The 20118-nt window shown below is 31.7% G+C and overlaps 2 protein-coding genes across 7 annotated transcripts in view; one reads left to right on the forward strand and one right to left on the reverse strand.

Moving 5' to 3' along the window:
* The window catches only part of Cnc (NFE2 like bZIP transcription factor cap-n-collar), a 166823-nt gene that overhangs the window by 122729 nt on the left and 23976 nt on the right, over nt 1-20118 (forward strand). For all 6 annotated transcript variants that reach the window (XM_076781832.1, XM_076781800.1, XM_076781815.1 and 3 more), the window contains exon 7: nt 3307-3531. In XM_076781832.1, coding sequence (XP_076637947.1) covers nt 3307-3531 — 225 coding nt within the window. The remainder of the gene's footprint in view (nt 1-3306; nt 3532-20118) is intronic.
* Vas (ATP-dependent RNA helicase vasa) lies at nt 7231-10985 on the reverse strand. Its single transcript, XM_076781881.1, has 4 exons — nt 10683-10985; nt 9693-9747; nt 7440-9374; nt 7231-7320 (listed from the first exon to the last, which is right to left on the reverse strand). Exons 2-4 carry the CDS (start codon nt 9741-9743, stop codon nt 7243-7245), a joined length of 2064 nt encoding a protein of 687 aa, XP_076637996.1. The 5' UTR covers nt 9744-9747; nt 10683-10985; the 3' UTR covers nt 7231-7242.

Genomic DNA, 20118 nt, shown 5'->3' on the forward strand with positions numbered 1-20118 from the left:
ATGATTTCTTGTACAGATAAATTATAAGCTTTTTTAGCTAAGCTGTTAGCCACGTCTAAAGATGTCCTTAACATTTTTGTTCAAATTATAGTGTGAAACATAGAAATATTCGATAATTCGATGGTGTTTTACAGTATTTACGAGGTCATTTCAAAAAGTAGCCGAACTTTATTTTTCTAATTTATTTGGGCTTACATATGGACTGTTGGTCGTTATCACTTTCGAAGTATACTTCTCCTCGACTGATACACTTATCCCAGCGGTGTTTCCACTTCCGGAAGCAATTCTCGTGAGCAGTTTGTGGGGTGTCTTTCAGAGTATGTGCCGAATTTGTTTTAATTTCCTCAAATATGTCAAAACGTTTTCTTTGCTTTTCAAGAAGTTGTGCATTAGGAATTTTTACCTCAAGGTGAAACAGTTAATCGTCATTATTACATTGAAGTTTTGAGGCGTTTGAGAGAGAGGGTGCGAAAGAAAAGGCCCGAACTTTGGCGCGAATACTCATGGCTGCTCCACCATGACAATGCACCTTATCATTCTGCCTTGTTAATCCGGAAATTTCGTGCGAAAAATCACATGACTGTTCTTTCCCACACTTCTTAATGTTCCCCAAACTAAAATCAGTATTGAAAGGGAGACGTTTTGGCACAATTGAGGAAATTAAACAAAATTCGGCACAGACTCTGAAAGACATCCCACAAACTGCTTACGAGGCTTGTTTCCGGAAGTGGAAATACCGCTGGGATAAGTGTATCAATGGGGGAGGAGAATACTTCGAAAGTGATAAGGTCCAATAGTTCATATGTAATCCCAAAAAAAGTAGAAAAATAAAGTTCGTTTACATTTTGAACACACCTCGTATAATTAAAATAGTATTAATTACAATTTTATAAGATTTCCAAGACGTTGTAAGTTTAAAGTGCCGGTCACCAGTGACCCCTATGGTAGTCAATGTATTAAGAAGCATAACAAGGAGCACATAAACGGAAATGAAGCAGTTTATTACTCTGTTACTTGCCAGTTTCTCATCGTAAAAGTGCTGTTTTCTATGCAAACGAAATTGATCGTAGATTGTTTCATGAGAGTCGCGATGCAACATGTCTGATCTTGATAAATTCATGTATATTATAATATTAACTCTGCGCGCAGGATGATGTGAAAAAAGTTGGAGAATTTTGCTGCAGCACTCGTAAAAATGGGTTACTTGAAAAATATTTCATCATACCAAGAAGATAACTTTAATGAGCACGATGACCTTTTTCGTCATAGAAATTCAAAATATGTCATAAAATATTTTGTCAAAGTAAATTCAAAGCTTCTCACTGCAAAGAGAAAAGTCCCCATTGTGAAACGAGTGGAACAAAAGTTAATTCCTTGGTTAACAGGTTAATATAGAAGGGAAATGTAAAAATTTATGTCTTTGGAAACTTTCAAAATCTGATGGTACTTTATTCAAACGTAATTATGGTTCAAAATTCAACAACTTTAGCAAACACCTGGCAACACTTAAGAACTCTTATTTTCCTTTGGATATCGTTAAAATTGAACGTGAATCCATAATCCTTTCCTGTCTAATATAATATAAAGGTAACCTTGATCTCGAAATCAAAAATTTGTTAAAATTGTGAAGTAAAAATGTTTTGGAGAATTCTATTGTTCCTCCTAAACTTATCGTCGTCTTGTAGAACGATTTGTGCAAGATTTTATGCTGTTTGGTGCACTATATCTGAGCAAAAAACATCGATTTAACTAGTATTTAGAAACGTTATTTTGAGGAACATGGCATAGAAATGGCCCATGAACTCCATCAACTCAATAAGCATATAATAATAATAAATGAACAGAGCTTAATCGTAAAGAATACAACTATGTTTACAATTTTTTGACTAGTGTTATCAGTGCCAAACATACCTACTTAAAAGGATTAAATTTAAATTTTTATACATAATAGTTTGCCATTTAGGAACTTCCGTGGCAATGTAAACATCGGAAGTTTAACTTCTGAATGGCGTGGTTATATCTTCCTATCTACACTTTGATTAACTACTAAAAAACATTACAACCTTATCCGCCAGAAGTTTCATATCGCTTTATATGGTTTGTTAAACAGTATAAATCGATAATAATCAATGTCAACAAGTTTCACGCGCAGTTAGGCTTCTTATGTTTTTTTTTTGTGTAGTTCGAATAATACAGATAATTACAATTTACAAATTATAAACTTATAGTTTATATATTTTATATTCTATTGAATGGAACTCGGACATAAAACATATTATTATTATTATTGTGAAACCATAACCATTTAATTCACGATTTCGAGAAATTTTTAATTGGTAAATGCAATTTAAATTCGTCACATAGACATAAATTCTATCAAGTCCTGAAATAGAATAAAGTTTTGACAACTTTTTGATTAACAGCGTTTAAATCGAAAGAAGAACGGTCTAACAAACTTTCTATAAAGCTTTTAAAAAATTGCAGTCGTTTGCCAAGTGTCTAATTAACATCGTATCAGAGAGTAGACCTTCGTATCTTACAAATAAAAAAAATTGAGTGCAATATTGTGCAACCTTGTAAAAAAAATGATAATCGGAGTAAACTCTCGATATCTCGAGTGCCGCGTGCTTCGTGTTTCTATCTCACTGATACTTCATGCTTCCTCTATACATATAGAGGAACAAAACACTAATATAAAAATAATATAGATGGTATAGAAACTACAAATTTAGAACAATATAAATCGTCCTTTCTTGAAAATTGACAATCACAGTTTATGAAACTTTTTAACGAAAAAGAATATTATATTCCATTTATTACGGTAAATTATCTGAAAATTTCAATATAAAGAAAATTCAAAACTAACCAAAACTTTCAAGATCATCCGGATTCAAATAATTCTTAAAGCAATACAAACATGATGTCACAGATTAAAAGAATGCTTTTAACTCTTTAAGTACGACGTCCATGCTATGTACTAATCCAGAAACCTTCATTAGTTGTCGACGCTTAACCATGTATTTTTATGAATCAAATTTTATCACCTAAAGACCTTGTCGCGTATCTCCTTCAAAAATCGTTACAATTTAAATGACAAGCTTTATCGTATCGCTTGATATTGAAAATCGTCTCGTACCTGAGGAATTAAATATACTTTGTCCCCTGTTCCGATTGGTAACATTATTTTCCATCGATTCACAGTCGTAAATATAATCAAATACGACTTACAATTACTTTCACAGCCTGTAATTAAATAATTGTTATTTGGCTCGTCATCGTTTGAATCTGAAATACTCATTGCCACAGGTGGATCGTCGAACCTGGGTTCAGCCGTGGCAACATCAATGAATTTAACAAACAGCAGCGAACCAATTGGAACAGAAAGTGGAGCTGCTTATAAATCTGAACCGACCGACATGATGTACTATCATACACCAACTTCTGATTCGATCAATCAAACTACCGATGGTTTCCTTTCATCCCTTCTCAACGACGAGGATTTGCATTTGATGGATATGGCCATGAACGATGGTATGTACACAATTTTTCTTCTAAAATTATAGTATCTCGCAATTAACTAAAATACCATCGAATCGGTTCGTCTTCGTTTACTCGCGGAGGTTGAGAATTTTATTTCACGTATCAACATTTTTTCTTAGCTCTTTTATCCTTTTAGCACGTCAGATAAATCGATTTACTGGTTGAAACATTGGTTCTCGTATTTTTCATTACATTATCAATGTTTCTCCAGTGTAATGAATCTAAACGCGACTTTATTTAACCCTGAAATCTGCTGAAGTCTTTCATGGCGCGAGCAAAATTTCTTTTATAAATAAATAAAAAGTAGTGGATTTTATAAAACTGTCATCATTCTGTTAAAAAAACTCGATACTAGTATACAGGGTGTTCGGCTACCCCTAGGAAAAATTTTAGTGGGGGATTCTAGAGGCCAAAATAAGACGAAAATCAAGAATACCAATTTGTTGGTGAAGGCTTCGTTAAACAGTTATTAACGTTTAAAGTTCCGACAGTACTGAATTTTTTTCTCGAAAATACGCAAGATTTCGGGGGTATGTCTATTGACTAAAAATGATTGTAATTGACTCCCGCAACTGAAAATAATTTTTCCAAAACGATTTGAAATTTTTCTTTTCCGTCGAAAAATTTCACACCTCGAATTTTTTTCTAGAAAGTGGGTAGGATTTCGGGGGTATGTCTATTCACCAAAAATGATTGTAATTGACCCCCACAACCGAAAATAATTTTTTCAGAATTAATTAAAACATTTTTTTTTCGTCGAAAAATTTAGGCACCTACCTACCCCCTGTCGATTTTTCTTAAAAATTCGTTTTTGATTTTTAGTAATTTTATTTGACGCCCTACAGAAAGGTTGTCTAATACTTTTTTGTAGCTACCCATGAGCTCTACTTCAGAAAAAAGTTTCATTGAAATATATTCACAATTGTAGGAGTTATGGCTGTTTGAAAATTGGACCATTTTTATTGGGTTTTTCTCATTTTGCGGGGTCAAGGACCAACTTTTCGAATATTTTTGCACTTTGTGCATATTCTCCACCAAAATACGCGTAGTTTGCTTTTTTAAACATTAAAATCGTCCAATCCGTTCAGAAGTTATGACGTTTTAAAGATTCGCATGAAAATTCGGGCAGACGTTTATGGCCAGAAATTATATTTTCAGTAAGGAATTTTTTTCTCGAAACTGAGTAGGATTTCGGGGGTATGTCTGTTGACCAAAAATGATTGCAATTGACCCCTGCAAATAAAAATAATTTTTCCAAGACGATTCAAAAGTCTTTTTTTTCACCCAAAACTTTCAGCACTTACTCGAATTTTTTTCTGGAAAGTGGGTAGGATTTCGGGGGTATATATAATGACCAAAAATGATTGTAATTGACCCCCGCAACCGAAAATAATTTTTCCAGAACGATTTGAAATTTTGGAATTTAATTGTTAAAAATTTTTAACGAAGCCTCCATCAACAAATTGTTATTCTTGATTTTCGTCTTATTTTGGCCTCTAGAATCCTCTATTAAAATTTTTCCCAGGGGTGGCCAAACACCCTGTATATAATTTTGTAAATGTGGTAACAAAATAAAAATTACATTTTGAACGATAAAGAGTTCAAACCAGTGGAGAAAATAAATAATCCCAGTATCTTTTCGGCATTCCTATTAGTATGATAAAAGGAACGACAAAATGATTTTCTCGAAGATATACATTGTTTATTGATAAACCTAACTTATAACAACGCAGAACTCGTTCAACGAAAACCTCCATTGAACTATTCGAGAGTTAAATACGTAAATTTAAACCTAATACGAATAAGATCGTGATTGAACTCATTTTCATTAGAAACTATAATGAAAAATAATATAAAAAAAAAAGAATCGGTTGATCTTTCATTTGCTGCTTCATCCATTAACCCTTTTGCAACTATACATGGGTACTATACTGGTTGCAATTAATTTTCATCGAATAAACACTCATTACATAATCTTGCATATAACCAGAAAAATTGTACTTCTTCCATAAACTTTACAGACACTAACACAAGAATATTTTATTCTATTTTGTACTGAAAATTATATCATACTTGATGTTGTATGGTATCTTCCAGTAATTGTCTTGAAAATGTGATGTTTAAAACAAAACTTGTACAATCTTATTAAGAATTCTATAAATCTCTGAAATTGTGGTATTTGCTTTCCAAATTTTAAATAAATAACTTTATAGTAATATGTTTTTACAAAATTCGTACATTTATAAATTGTGTATCAATTAGAAGTCGTTTATTATATTATTTTTATTTAGGGTTAAATTTAATCAAGAACATTTTCTTTTAACTTTAGAAAATTTTGAAATATTGAACTATTATAATTCTGCCTTGTGTAAATAATTCTGTCTTTTGTGTACTCGGAATAATGAATGCAAGGATAATTAAAAATATTAAAGATATGTGATATTTATAAATCATAAAGAAAAAGTTCAAAATTATTTATTTTATATGAAATTTTAAATTTTACCAAAAATGCACATACAACACGTATGCTATCGAAATAGTGTATTCAATGTTCGATATGATATATTAAATGCAAATTAGAGTACATAGTTACTATCCGACGATTCGAACGAATATAAAATATAAGTGAATGTCGATATTCGTCACTCGTTCTAAAAACTGGTTTAGATTTAATGGATCAAATTCTTCTACCGTATTCTATGAAACGAAAAACAGATGGCAATTTGCTTTTATGGATAGTTTTTGAAGAATTAGCTAAAGATTTAATTAAACTACAGTTAATACTAAAAATTAAATTTGTTTCTAACAAAACATCGAAGTAGTTGTAGTACGAGACAGCATTCCTGGTTCATAAAAACCAACAGAAAGTAATCAAACGAGAAACTTGTCGTTTATATTGAACTAAAATAGATTTTTCAAATTTGTACAAAATATAATCAGGATATTTATGGAGAAAAATCAAGGGTGGTCACATAATAATAATTATTTTAATGGAATATTTATACATATAATAAATTTGATAAAGAAATCACTCGATTAAAAATATATTTCTATGGAATAACGATTTAATAATTAGAAAATATAGAATCACTAAGAAACTATATTTTCAATAATTCTAGTTTGTCTAAAAAATTAAAAAAAAAATTTTTAAAAATAAATACTAAACACATTTTTAATTTTTTTTTTTATTACAAAAAGGAACGTATAAAACACTTAACATAATATTAGAGAGTATCATTTTATAAAATAAAGTACCGTTTCTATGATTTTGTTTCATAATAATTTGTTCTTAAAAACTAACATTTGTACGATCGATGGAGAAGTACGATAAACTGTATCGAAAGATGCAGATGAAACGTCTTTCGTAAATTATTTATCATTTCTTTAAATTAGATCTGTCATATTAATGAAGATAACATCGAATTATCGCATACTTAACCTATTTCTAAAGAGGTACACGTTGTCGTCTACATTTTATTCAAATACGTCATTTATTACTGTCTAATCAAATGTAGACAATGGAAATCAACTAAAAAAATGTACTATTGTAAATTAGTGACTTTTTATATAGACATAAATACTATATGAATGTAATGAATTATTTGTACCCCTGATATAGTGATATTGATAACAAAACATATTTAATACCACCTTCCTAACAAAACGATGATAGCATAGGTAAATGAACAGTTTCTTTTTTTTTTACCATTCTTCTTCTGGTTCGACTGGTATAGAAGGCGTACACGCTTCTTCGGGGTATGGTTCTCCTTCTGGTTGAAACTGTAAAAAAAGAAAAGGAACATGCATAGAAACCTCCATATCTTTTCCAATTTACGGAAGACGTATTTCATATTATCATGCTAATTTTAATGAAAAAATTATTCTTGAAATATACATACATCTCTGATATCTTCTCCACCAAATCTCCTTCCTTTGCCAGGCATGAAGTTTCTGCTTGCGTTTCCACTTATTAACCAGTCTGGAACTGGTTGGCTTGCTTGTTTCAATATTCTGACAAGATCGCTTTTCAGCGGTGCATCATCTTCAGGATCAAAAAAGGAAGTTGCTCTTCCACGATTGCCTACGCGGCCAGTTCTTCCAATTCGATGAACATACTCATCGATTCCCTTTGGTAAATCGTAATTTATAACATGCGAAACATTTTTTATGTCTAAACCTCTAGCAGCCACCGCGGTAGCTACCAATATAGACATTCTTCCACTTTTGAAATCGGCTAACGCTTCTTCCCTTTGTCTTTGTAATCTATCGCCGTGAATACTAGTAGTAGGATAATTATTTTCGGACAAGAATGCAGCAATAAAATCTGCTTTCCTTTTCATTTCAACGAATACCAAGGTACCTTTCAAAGTGCCTGCATCGTTTTCCCTTTCCAGGACTTCCGTAAGCTTCTCTTTTTTCTTATTTCTGGCAACCTCGTAAAAGTTTTGTTCGACGTCTGAACACGCTCCGCCTACAATACCAACCGCGAGGAACAAATAATTGTTCAGAAATCTTTTGGCCAAGAGTTGCACTTCATCGGGAAAAGTTGCAGAAAACATTAATGTTTGCCTTTCACCCAAGGGAACCATCGTTTCGTGATCCACAATTCTTTCGATGTTAGGTAAGAATCCCATATCTAACATACGATCTGCTTCGTCCAATACAAGAAATCTTATAGAAGAAAATGTAATTCTTCCTTTGTCTAAGAAATCTAACAATCTACCAGGTGTTGCTACAAGTATGTGACAACCCGCAGAGAGTTTTCCTCTTTGATGCATAACAGATGTTCCGCCGTACGCAACTACAGTCTTTATAATCGAATTAAGTGAAAATTTAACAATCTGTTGCCAAATTTGTATAGTCAGTTCACGAGTAGGCGATACGATAAGGACTTGAGGTTCGCAATGCTGAGCACCTACAATTAAATCAGTAGGGTTCTCCAATAATGAATTTATAATAGGAACCGCAAACGCAGCAGTTTTGCCAGAACCTGTTTGTGCGCAAGCCATTAAATCTCGACCACCCATTATAATTGGCAAAGCATGCTTTTGCACCGGAGTCGGTTTCGTGTATCCCGATTTTTTTATATTCTCTAAAACAATGGCTCTAAGACCCGCTGTTTCAAAACTCTCCACCGGCATAGGTTCGTTTTCTCCACTCACTTTAACTTCAATGTGATCATAGTTATCAAAATTAATCCCCATTTCAACTCCGTTTTCAAACAGGGATTGTTCATCTGTGGGTAATTCGGGGGGAATATAAATTTCTCGAGGTTTCTGATCTCCTTCACCATCATCGTTGTCATCTCCTCGTCCACCGAATTTTCCTCTTGGTTTACCTCTATTATCATCCCTATCGCCATCGTTATAATTGTCGTTTCTTCTGTATCCTCCTCTGCTTTCATCACCATTTTCTCCGCTCCTGTTTCTGTATCCTCCTCTGCTTTCATCACCATTTTCTCCGCTCCTGTTTCTGTATCCTCCTCTGCTTTCATCGTCATTTTCTCCACTTCTGTTCCTGTATCCTCCTCTGTTTTCATCATCATTTTCTCCGCTTCTGTTTCTAAATCCTCCTCTGCTTTGATTACCACCTCTTCCTCTATAACTTCCTCTGCCGCCACCATTGCTATAACTTTTACCACCTCCTCTACCAGATCTTCCAAAATCATTATCATTGTAATTATCGTTAGGTTGCCAATTATTGTCATCATTATTTTCATCGTTGTATGTGTTCTTGACATTAAAATCTTGTTTGCGTGTATCCCACTCATTGTCATTGTTATTCCGTATTACAAACCCACGTCCTTTTCCATAGCTACGTCCACCTTCTGCAAACTAATTTTAAAATGTGAAAAATATTTCGTATAAACATAAGACCTTGCAGGTATTCTTCGAGTTACGCATTACTTGAGTTACGCGGTTTTGGAACAATTTTATTTAAAAAGAAAATATATATGTAATTATAGATGAAATGATGTTTTTAAATCAAAAAGATAATAAGTATTTCACAATAGTTTGTATATATTTCAGAATATTTCAGAGACTAATTCTGAGTCTTGACTCACGCGGAACCAATTAATCGCGTAACTCGAGGGATACCTGTATTAATAAATTATTACACTATTGTGACGAAAAAGAAAAGTATATACTTACATCTGGTACATTTGCAGAATGTTGATAAGTATCTTCGCCCCAATCATCCATTATACTAAAAGTGATAAAAAAAAAAATTTTTCGAAAAATAATAAAACTAACAAAAGTTTTTATTTTAGATTGACCAGTTTCGTTACAATACGCGCAAATACAGTTACAAATTCTTAGATATTAAATTTATCGGGAACGATAAACAACTATACTTGACACAAATTTTATCAGTATACACTACTAACAGTAGAAATAAAAAAACAATATATAAATAAAGTTACAGGAAAGCATTCTTTTAAAATTACACAATCTTGAAGGATTATGACAATGTTTAAAAAATAGTATTTCATCAATATAATTGGTAGAATTTATCTTCACGTTTCGGGAACACTACACTATTTATTTTGAACACTTGTTTCTTTCACGTTCTGTGCACAGTGGTAACTTCTACATTTCCTTCTACTTATTGTAGAATTCAAATATAGAGAAAAAGTTGGAACATCTATTTTCATTTCAATAATATTTAAGAATAATTTCAATTACGTTGTAGCTTAAATCGTGATTCGTAAAAATAAATGAAAATCGATACAAAGAGTCCAATGTATCTATGTATATGTACACCTTAATCTCAATTTCTGAGAATCAACAGAAGACAATGATACAAAGCAAACACATCTTTGTCGAACGTTTTTTCCTCTTTGACCTAACACGCACCAAGTACTGTCCTACAGATATTTCTTAGTTAATGTTTACGTTTTTTTAAACTATAAACGATTATTTTCACGAATAATAATAATAATTTCTGAATTGCTTATTACATTTTGTTTAAATGTATACAACAGACATTAAGTGCCAAGGGAATTAATACTCTTCAATTCGTTCTAGAACGCCTAGTGGGTACACACGTGCATATCGATAAAATAAAGTATTAAATTTACCGGCAAACATGGCTGAATAACAGTATTGACAGCGAATGAAGTCACTTTTAACGCTACTTACATTTCGATTGTCCACAAAGGAATGTAAACGGAAGTAGTAAAATCGACACAGTCGAACAAATCGATGTGTCGAATTTTCTTCTTTGAATAATGAAAGACGAACGAAACTGTTCAAGCGTAAGAGCTCAAATGCGGTCGACATTCAACCGTTGCTACTGCGAACAAAGAGCTGCAGGTTATCCAACATAGAGGTATACTCGATTCTTGCGAATCACGTATCGAGTTTTCAAGGAAGGCGCATGCGCGTTGTGCACTGCGGTTGAGCCTCACAGGGCCGTATTAAAAACTCAGGGACCACATATATCTTATAACAAAGTTTTGTATCGACAACAACCTGATTTATTAATTGAACAATTTAGCATAACATAAATAATTTAAAAAAAAAATAATAATACAGTAGTATATAGAGAGGTAATGTTTTATAAGAATATTGAAAATTAACATAGACAACTGTCTATTGTTGTTGCATTATTTATTCTATTTTATAATATTTCACAAATGTTATCAAAATTCTGTAGTTTTCAAAAAAAACATTTCAAATGTAAAGTTATTTATATACTTATTAAGAGATCGTACCTAAGGAATTTAAAAAAATTCATCCTTTGTCTTTTTAATATCTTTGAAAGTACTTAAGCAGATAATTTGCAGAATACAAAATAACTCAAATATTTTTGACTAAAGGCAAAATGTATATTAGAATTCTCTTACATTGCTTGGCTTTGTTCGAAAATTTTTAAGATGACTATTACGACAATTTTCCATGTTTAGTGACATCCCCTACATTTATTTATATTATAGCGTGAAAAATAAATATATTCAAAGTTTCAAAGATTTATCTGTTAATTTATAGTATTCATGTTGCAAGTTTGAAGTGAGAATTACTATACCCTGTTCAAGGAGAATTGGTAGGAAACATAAACAGCTGCACCAGGGCCGAAACGTAATGGTCAGGAAAAGGCCAAGAAAGGAAAATAATAAAAAAGAAGCTAATTTTTTGAACAAAAAGTACTCATCCTCACTATTAATATGATATTATTAATTAAATATTATTACATAATAATGTAAATAAGGAGACAGATGGTAATACAAATTAAGGTATGGAAAACTATATTTCAACATTTAATTCAATCAGAATTTAAATTAATTACAAATGATTCAGTTAATGACAATATAATGGTCCAATTGCCAAAATTTGTGTTCAATAATTTTAACAACACGTTCAACGCATTTTTTTCTAATTTTCAATCGTAACGTGTTTTAATGACTCTTGAAATAAATCTTTTTCATCCGCAAATCTGGCCCTTGTATTATTTGCTGCAATATAATTTGTAACTTGTGATTAAATCATCTCGATTGAATTTAATACATTGTGCGGGAGTCCTTCTCAGGGGCCGCTAAAAGGCGTCCCTGAACGACTTCAGCAGCCAATCATTTGCGGCCGTAGTGTCGATCACGTGACCTCATTGTTTATATTTTCTGTCAGTTCTCGTTGAACTGGGTATAGTAATTGCCATGGCAGTTACAGTCAACGTATTAATACATAGTATTATAAAAACGTTGTTTTAGATGAAAACCAATAACACTCAAAGTCAAGTTCTATTTGAATGTTGTTATGATAATGGGTTTATTGACAGGTAGAATAATTGCTTTTAACGATTCCACGAAACCTGGAAATAACTGTAATTCTTAAGTGCTCTTAATATTTTCTATAATTCTTTTCTGGTATTATCGCATATTAAAAATCATCTTTCTCTAATTTGCATTAAGCTATGATCACTTTTTTACAACTTGATCAGTTTTAAAGACGAATATTACAGAATACAAAATAGTACATGAATAAAATAATTCAAAATTTTTTAAATTATATAAATGTATTAGTATAATAAATTGATAATAATTTTATTCAAATTATAATTGTATTAAGTACATATTATTTATACATTTTATGAGGGAATAATGAATATGTATATAATTTTATACCCAATAATACATTTTCGATTTGCAAATTAACAACAGAATTATTACAGTATAAATACAAATTAGGTTACTTTGCCTTATACTAAGATTTAAGAATGTCGGTATTAAGTACATTTTAAAAATCGATTGAAAATTAAGTAACATTTATTCGTGATGAAATTTTCATTTCCTCATAGTTAACGTTGTTTTCTAAATAAATATATATTTTATGAACAAATAAATGAAATTAATATGAGGAAAGGTGAAATAAATTGCTTACAAATTCACAATATTTTTTCTAACGTTTCAAACTTTACATGAACTTACTAATGTTATATAACATTATATAACTGTATACTGTATAACTGTATATACATCTAAAAATTGTTTCTAAATTTGCAAATTTTTTATAATTCTTTTGTCAATTCACTGATCATATAGATATATACAATGTATGTATACATATTCTGCTATCGAATGTAATATAAACCATTTGACTTCGTGGAATATTAAAGCCTCTTTCAGATTGAACCATACGAGAAAGCATAAGTAAATTTTGTCTTTCTCTTACTTTATTTCCTTTAGAAACGTAAAAATATGTGACTGTGTGTAGTTGACTGTGTGAATCTCATAAACTCGGAAAGCGTATCTTCGATTGATCGATACTATATTATCAAAAAATGGAAATTATTATCAATAAGATGTCAAAAAAAAAGAAAAAGATATGAAAACGAATAAAAGCTATAGAGACAAATTAATGGTATAATGAAAGCAACAAATTACACAATTGTCAGGAAGAAGAAAATCTACATTGCTGTAGATCAAATAAAAAATTCTGTATCAATTCAATATTACTTTACTGTCTCGAACTTCAGATTTACTTTATCATTGTAAAATAATCAAATCGGATAGAGTACATTATCGGCGATAAAACGATTAAGGATCGTAAAATGAAGCAATGCATCATTAAAATTAATATCAACGTCAGTCGAGCAGTGTTCGCATTTATCTTATCAGCTCGTTTACTTCGACGAAGCAATTCGTCACAGAGAGTCACATATAGAACATATTGTATAAGTATAACCAACAATCACGATGCATACAACAATATTGGACGAGACATAAGTACAATGAAGGAAGACAAACTTTCGTAAAGTTATAATAAACGTTCAGTTTATCAGATAAAGCATCGAGACGTCTAAAGTATCGGATGATCGTGAATAGTGTGTGATATTTCCTTTATTGCTTACTATTTTTTTTTATTCCTAACATATTTACACGACCTGTAATTTTCACATTGGCAATACGAGATCATAATTACCCGATGGGAGTCAGTTAACTGATTGTGAGTGCATTAATTTGTTAATTCTTCAAGAATATTTTCGTGCTTATACGTCTATCGTACTTCAAAAATCAGTTCAAATATTATCTTTAAAATTATAAAATTATAATAGAAATAAATAAAATAATAGAAATAAATATTATACAATAATTCGACTGGAAATTTTTAACACAATAAAAGTATTAATTACAGTTTAAAAGTGAAGTTTTTCAGGAAGTGAGACTAGAAGATAGTTTTGACTGTAGAAAGTTTGTAAGAGTACCGAAAAGTGATTTTTAAATTTGATTAATGTTACTGTGAAACGTTTCACCTTCTATTCCACATTTTCTGGCTCATCGATATTACTTTCATAATTCTTAAATAAACACTCAATAGCATTATTCCTTTTTTATTGCGATTTTTGTAATCTGCACTGTTCACATTCCACAGACACTCGTTCGAAATAAAAATTCTGAACACGTTGATCGAACGACTGTTTTGTATGCTTTATACATCTGAAATGATACTTTGTCCATATATACAATTTCTCGTTTCCATTTAAAAAAGAAACAAAATGCACAGACTGTCTGTGAACAGTTTATGTATGTACGTGTAAGCCCAAGTACAACAGACCATATGTGTGTGAAACTGTAACTCTCGTGTTTTTGCAGTAGTCAGCTTAGTGACTATCGTTGATTATGCAGACATCCACAGACCTTGTATCCGAACATGTGTCCGTAGACAATGTCTCAGTTGAAATTTTTATTCGTCAATTTACTAACTTTAAATGTCGAATAAAATTACTGGATACTTCATAGCTATTTCAAAGCTACAAAATTTACTACAAAGAATGAATCTAGAATATTTATTCGTTATTTGCAAATAAAATTTGTCCAATTCTGGCTGACAGGAAGGTCGATGGGAAAGTCTCTCAAATCCATTCAAACTTATTATGTAAAGTTTCGTTCTCATGTACAATTAAATACGCGCATATTTATTGACTTAATTAAATGAAGAAGAAAAAACAGTATCGATACAATGACGGTGAATATTCATGCGATGAATCGACAATTTTTCTTGGCACAGTTCTAGACGATTCTCAACCATTCGTGTCATCGGTGAATTTATTACGCTCAAAAGTCATAGGACACTTGCCTATTTTAACAAATTTTGATTATTATATTGTGAATTATCGAATTACGTTGCTCTATTCTTGCGTATATTTACGGATATACAGTGTGTTTCACGAACTTTGTCCACTCAAATGTTTTGATTATTTCAAATAATGAGAGAAAACGTGACTTATAGAAATAAACAATATTGTATAAATGTTATTTTTGCAAAGGCGTAGAGGAGATACAGGGAGTTCGGCCACCCCTGGGAAAAATTGTAATGGGAGATTCTAGAGGCCAAAATAGGACGAAAATCAAGAATATCAATTTCACCAATTTTTTTTACAAAAATAAGCAGGATTTCGAGGGTATGTGTAATGATCAAAAATGATTGTAATCGATCCCCGGAACCGAAAATAATTTTTTTAGAATGTCTTGAAATTTTTTTTTTTCGTCGAAAAATTTAGGCACCTACCCCCTGTCGATTTTCCTCAAAAATTCATTTTTCATGTTTAGTAATTTTGTTTGACGCCCTACAGAAAAGTTGTCTAATACTTTTTTGTAGCTACCCATGAGCTCTACTTTAGAAAAAAGTTTCATTGAAATATATTCACAATTGTAGGAGTTATGGTTGTTTGAAAATTGGACCATTTTTATGGGGTCTTTCTCATTTTGCGAGGTCAAGGACCAACTTTTCGAATATTTTTGCGATTTGTACATATTCTACACTAAAATACGCATAGTTTGCTTTTTTAAACATTAAAATCGTCCAATCCGTTCAGAAGTTATGACGTTTTAAAGATTCGCTTGGAAATTCGGGCAGACGTTTATGGCCAGAAATTATATTTTCAGTAAGGAATTTTTTTCTCGAAACTGAGTAGGATTTCGGGGGTATGTCTGTTGACCAAAAATGATTGTAATTGAGCCCCGGAATCGAAAATAATTTTTTTAGAATGTCTTGAAATTTTTTTTTTTCGTCGAAAAATTTAGGCACCTACCCCCTGTCGATTTTCCTTAAAAATTCATTTTTCATGTTTAGTAATTTTGTTTGACGCCCTACAGAAAAGTTGTCTAATACTTTTTTGTAGGTACCCATGAGCTCTACTTCAGAAAAAAGTTTCATTGAAATATATTCACAATTGTAGGAATTATGGTTGTTTGAAAATTGGACCATTTTTATGGGGTCTTTCTCATTTTGCGGGGTCAAGGACCAACTTTTCGAATATTTTTGCGATTTGTACATATTCTACACTAAAATACGCATAGTTTGCTTTTTTAAACATTAAAATCGTCCAATCCGTTCAGAAGTTATGACGTTTTAAGGATACGCATGAAATTTCGGGGAATCATTTCTGGCCCCAGATTATATTTTCGATAAGGAATTTTTTTCTCGAAAATGGTTAGGATTTCGAGGGTATGTGTAATGACCAAAAGTGATTGTAATTGGCCTCTGTAACTAAATGTAATTTTTTCAGTATGATTTGAAATGTTTTGATATAATTTTTTAATAACTTTTTAACGAAGCCTCAGTCAAGAAATTGATATTATTAATTTTCATCTTATTTTAGCCTCTAGAATTTCCCATTAAAATTTTTTCCAGAGGTGGCCGAACACCCTGTGTAGAAATCAACTTTGTTTTTTTAAATGGAATGTCTAATTTTGTATGCTTGATTTTTACAAAATGACGTATTCTGAGTATAACAGTACTTAACTACGTTTGTTCTAAAACTTACTGTTTCTGAGATATATGACTATTTTTATTTTATTACTTTCGTTATGACACATCATAATCCTCATATGCATATTCGTTTACGTCAGTTTGAACGTGAATCTATAGTAGTGCATTACAAATCCCCGTTCGTCAGAAATATCATGCTTACGATATTAGCCTTCACCAGAAATTACAAGACAAATCAATCCAAATTTCTTCTCTTTAACGTTATTTACCGATGAGGCTACTTTCACCAGCACTGGACGTGTTAATTTACATAATACGTATTAGTGGTCAGTGCAAAATCCTCACTGGCTACGAGAAATTGATAATAGAAGACGTTAATTAATGTGCGGCGTGGAATCATAGGGCAACAAATAATTGAGTGTTATTTCATTGATAGCACTTTTACTGATCAAAAATATGTTATGTTCTTAAAAAGTATGTTATAAAATTTAATAGAAAACACTTGATGAAATATTTCCAAATCAATGGATAGATTTTTTTTAGATTTGTTCTTGTGGGAAGCATTGAAAAATATTGTGTATGGGGACGCACCAACGATTCCGGAAGATACGAGGCAAGGAATTGTTACAATGTGTGTTCCAATAATAAAACGTGTAAGTTTAAAGATTACAATGTTGCACTGCTGCAGACGGCCAACATTTCGAACATGCTTCGTGAAAACAGTCAAATATCTCAGAGACGGTAAGTTTTAGGACAAATGTACCTACTTTGGTACTTTTATACTCAAAACTTTTATAAATAACATTTGCCTGCATTGTTCGAAATAATCAAGACATTTAAGTGGACAAAGTTCGTGGGACACACTGTATATTCACAGTATTGGTTACCAAAACAAGGAAGTGTTTAGTCGGTTAAACGTTTTAAATAAGGAAAAATATATCCGATCTGTTGGGAAATGGCGAAAATGGGGGAAAAATGTCCAAGGTCGCAAACAGAGTTACGAAATATTCTACAAGATGAATAAAAGAATATTAATCGAGAAGTTGTAAACAAACTAATCGCTAGGATGTTAAAATTAGTGGAAACGGTACTTTAAGCAGATAGAAGAAAAAGAGATTTAATTATTATTAATGGTAGTGATAAAATTCTTAAAATATTATTTCACAGAGGTAATTGTATAAAACATAAGACAAAATTATTTCAATTATTTTTCTAGGTTTTGAAGGCACTTTAATAGGTGTCTATTATATAATAATAGTATCTTCTACGTGCACTGTGAGAATTATTTTAAAGTGAAAACTGGAAATGAATAATATTATTCGTCGAAGAGTTTGAAAGTTGGATAGCTGAATAAACGTAGCAATCATGATCCGAGTTCGAATTCCGGTCCAGTCTCTCTTTTTTTCCTATATAACGGTTCTGCGATGACTTCATATCGGTATAACTGGTATTTTTTGGTTCTTAAGACAATGGCGTACACGTCACTAATGACATTTGCTCCCTGAATTTGTTATAAATTGTGGATACCGCGTATTAGGATGCAAGGAAAAACGATTGGATGTACTGGTACACGCCCGCGGTGTATTTACCACTGTTTATTCGGAACGTGATTTGCATTATTGGCCGGATGAAGAAGAAGCGGGTACAGCGGTGACTCGTAGCCGGAGCACGATGATTGTCATCGACTATCTGAGACTCGTGGTTACGAACACTTGGTTAATGCTACATATGCGCACACAGGGCCGACGTTAGAGTAACTGGCACCCGAATAATTATCAATCTAGGAACCCCTTCGAACCAGTAAATATCTAAGAATTTAGAGTAACTGGCACTCGAATAGTTATCAATCTAGGAACCCCTTCGAACCAGTAAATATCTAAGAATTTAGAGTAACTGGCACTCGAATAGTTATCAATCTAGGAACCCCTTCGAACCAGTAAATATCTAAGAATTTAGAGTAACTGGCACTCGAATAATTAGCAATGTAGGAACCCCTTCGAACCAGTAAATATCTAAGAATTTAGAGTAACTGTCACTAGAATAATTATGAATCTAGAAACCCCTTCGAACCAGTAAATATCTAAGAATTTAGAGTAACTAGCACTCGAATAGTTATCAATCTAGGAACCCCTTCGAACCAGTAAATAATACAGAGTGTTTGGTAACTGGTGGTACAAGCGAAAAAGGGGGTGATTCTACATGAAAAAATAAGTCTAAAATATAGAATAAAAATTTTTCATGTGAGGCTTTGTTTTCGAGAAAATCGGCTTGGAATTTTCGCCGGTTACACGTGCACTTGATCATGTCTTGTTATAACATATCTCGCTGTAGATCATTGTCTCGATTGAAGTTTATGTTGATAAACACTTCCAGTATCATAGAATTGTTTATTAACTTAAACTTAAACTGCAATAATACCCATCGAGACAATCATCTATAGCGAGATCCGCTATAACAAGGCATGGTTAAGTGCACGCACACCTGGTGAAAATTCAAAGGCGATTTTCTCGAAAACAAAACCTCACATGAAAACTTTTTATTCTATATTTTAGACTTATTTTTTCATGTAGAATCACCCCCTATTCGCTTGTACCACCAGTTACCAAACACCCTGTATAAAGATCCTTCGTGAAACAGTTATGAAGAATCAAAATAAAAGAATCAAGGTAATCTCATGACCTTTACTCCCCGTAACAATTACGGGGATTATTTTTGGCCTCAAATAGTTGAGCAAAGGGCCGAAATAATTATTTAACTGTTATATCTTTCCCAAAGCACAGGACAGTAATAAGTAGAACGTAAATTATTTATACATCTTTTGTAATATGTGTGTGCACTATGTCTAAATCCATAAATTATTTGTAAATATTTTTAAATTGTTGAAGCTGAATTTATGTTTGTCTATTACTTAAAATATATAAAAGCAACACGGTATCACTTCTTAGAGTTTCTAAAAAATTTATAAATGATTTATCCGTTATTTATAAATCTATACAGTACTACAGTAATACATTCTTCTTAGAAATAACAACGTCGGTTGTTCATTTAGACAAAATGTATAAATTCTTTCGGCACTACTTGGAAATCTGGATCTGAATATTACTAATAAATTTGTTGAAAATTTAAGGATTCTAATTTCTTGCAAGATACAGATTCGAACGTTCATCGTAATGCATCGTAATCGTTATGTGAGGCATACAGGAAATGCATACATACATATGTATGTGAGAAAGATATAAAAGAGATATAGGGGAAATACAACATAACAGTAATACGATTATTTTGATCTTTCATAACTGTTTCAGCCTCTAAATAATCTTATAAATGTTATAAAGACTACAATAACTCTACTGTTAACGTATGATACAAA

Source organism: Colletes latitarsis, chromosome 2 (genome assembly GCF_051014445.1).
Source record: "Colletes latitarsis isolate SP2378_abdomen chromosome 2, iyColLati1, whole genome shotgun sequence".
In the NCBI taxonomy this organism is placed as follows: domain Eukaryota; kingdom Metazoa; phylum Arthropoda; class Insecta; order Hymenoptera; family Colletidae; genus Colletes; species Colletes latitarsis.

Excerpts from the sequence above, each read along its gene's own strand:
- Vas (XM_076781881.1), bottom strand. The coding sequence starts at position 9,743 with ATGGATGATTGGGGCGAAGATACTTATCAACATTCTGCAAATGTACCA. Across the intron at positions 9,375-9,692 it reads ATTCTGCAAATGTACCAGAT|TTTGCAGAAGGTGGACGTAG; the intron begins GTAAGTATATAC and ends TTTTAAAATTAG. Across the intron at positions 7,321-7,439 it reads GTGGAGAAGATATCAGAGAT|TTTCAACCAGAAGGAGAACC; the intron begins GTATGTATATTT and ends CTTTTTTTACAG.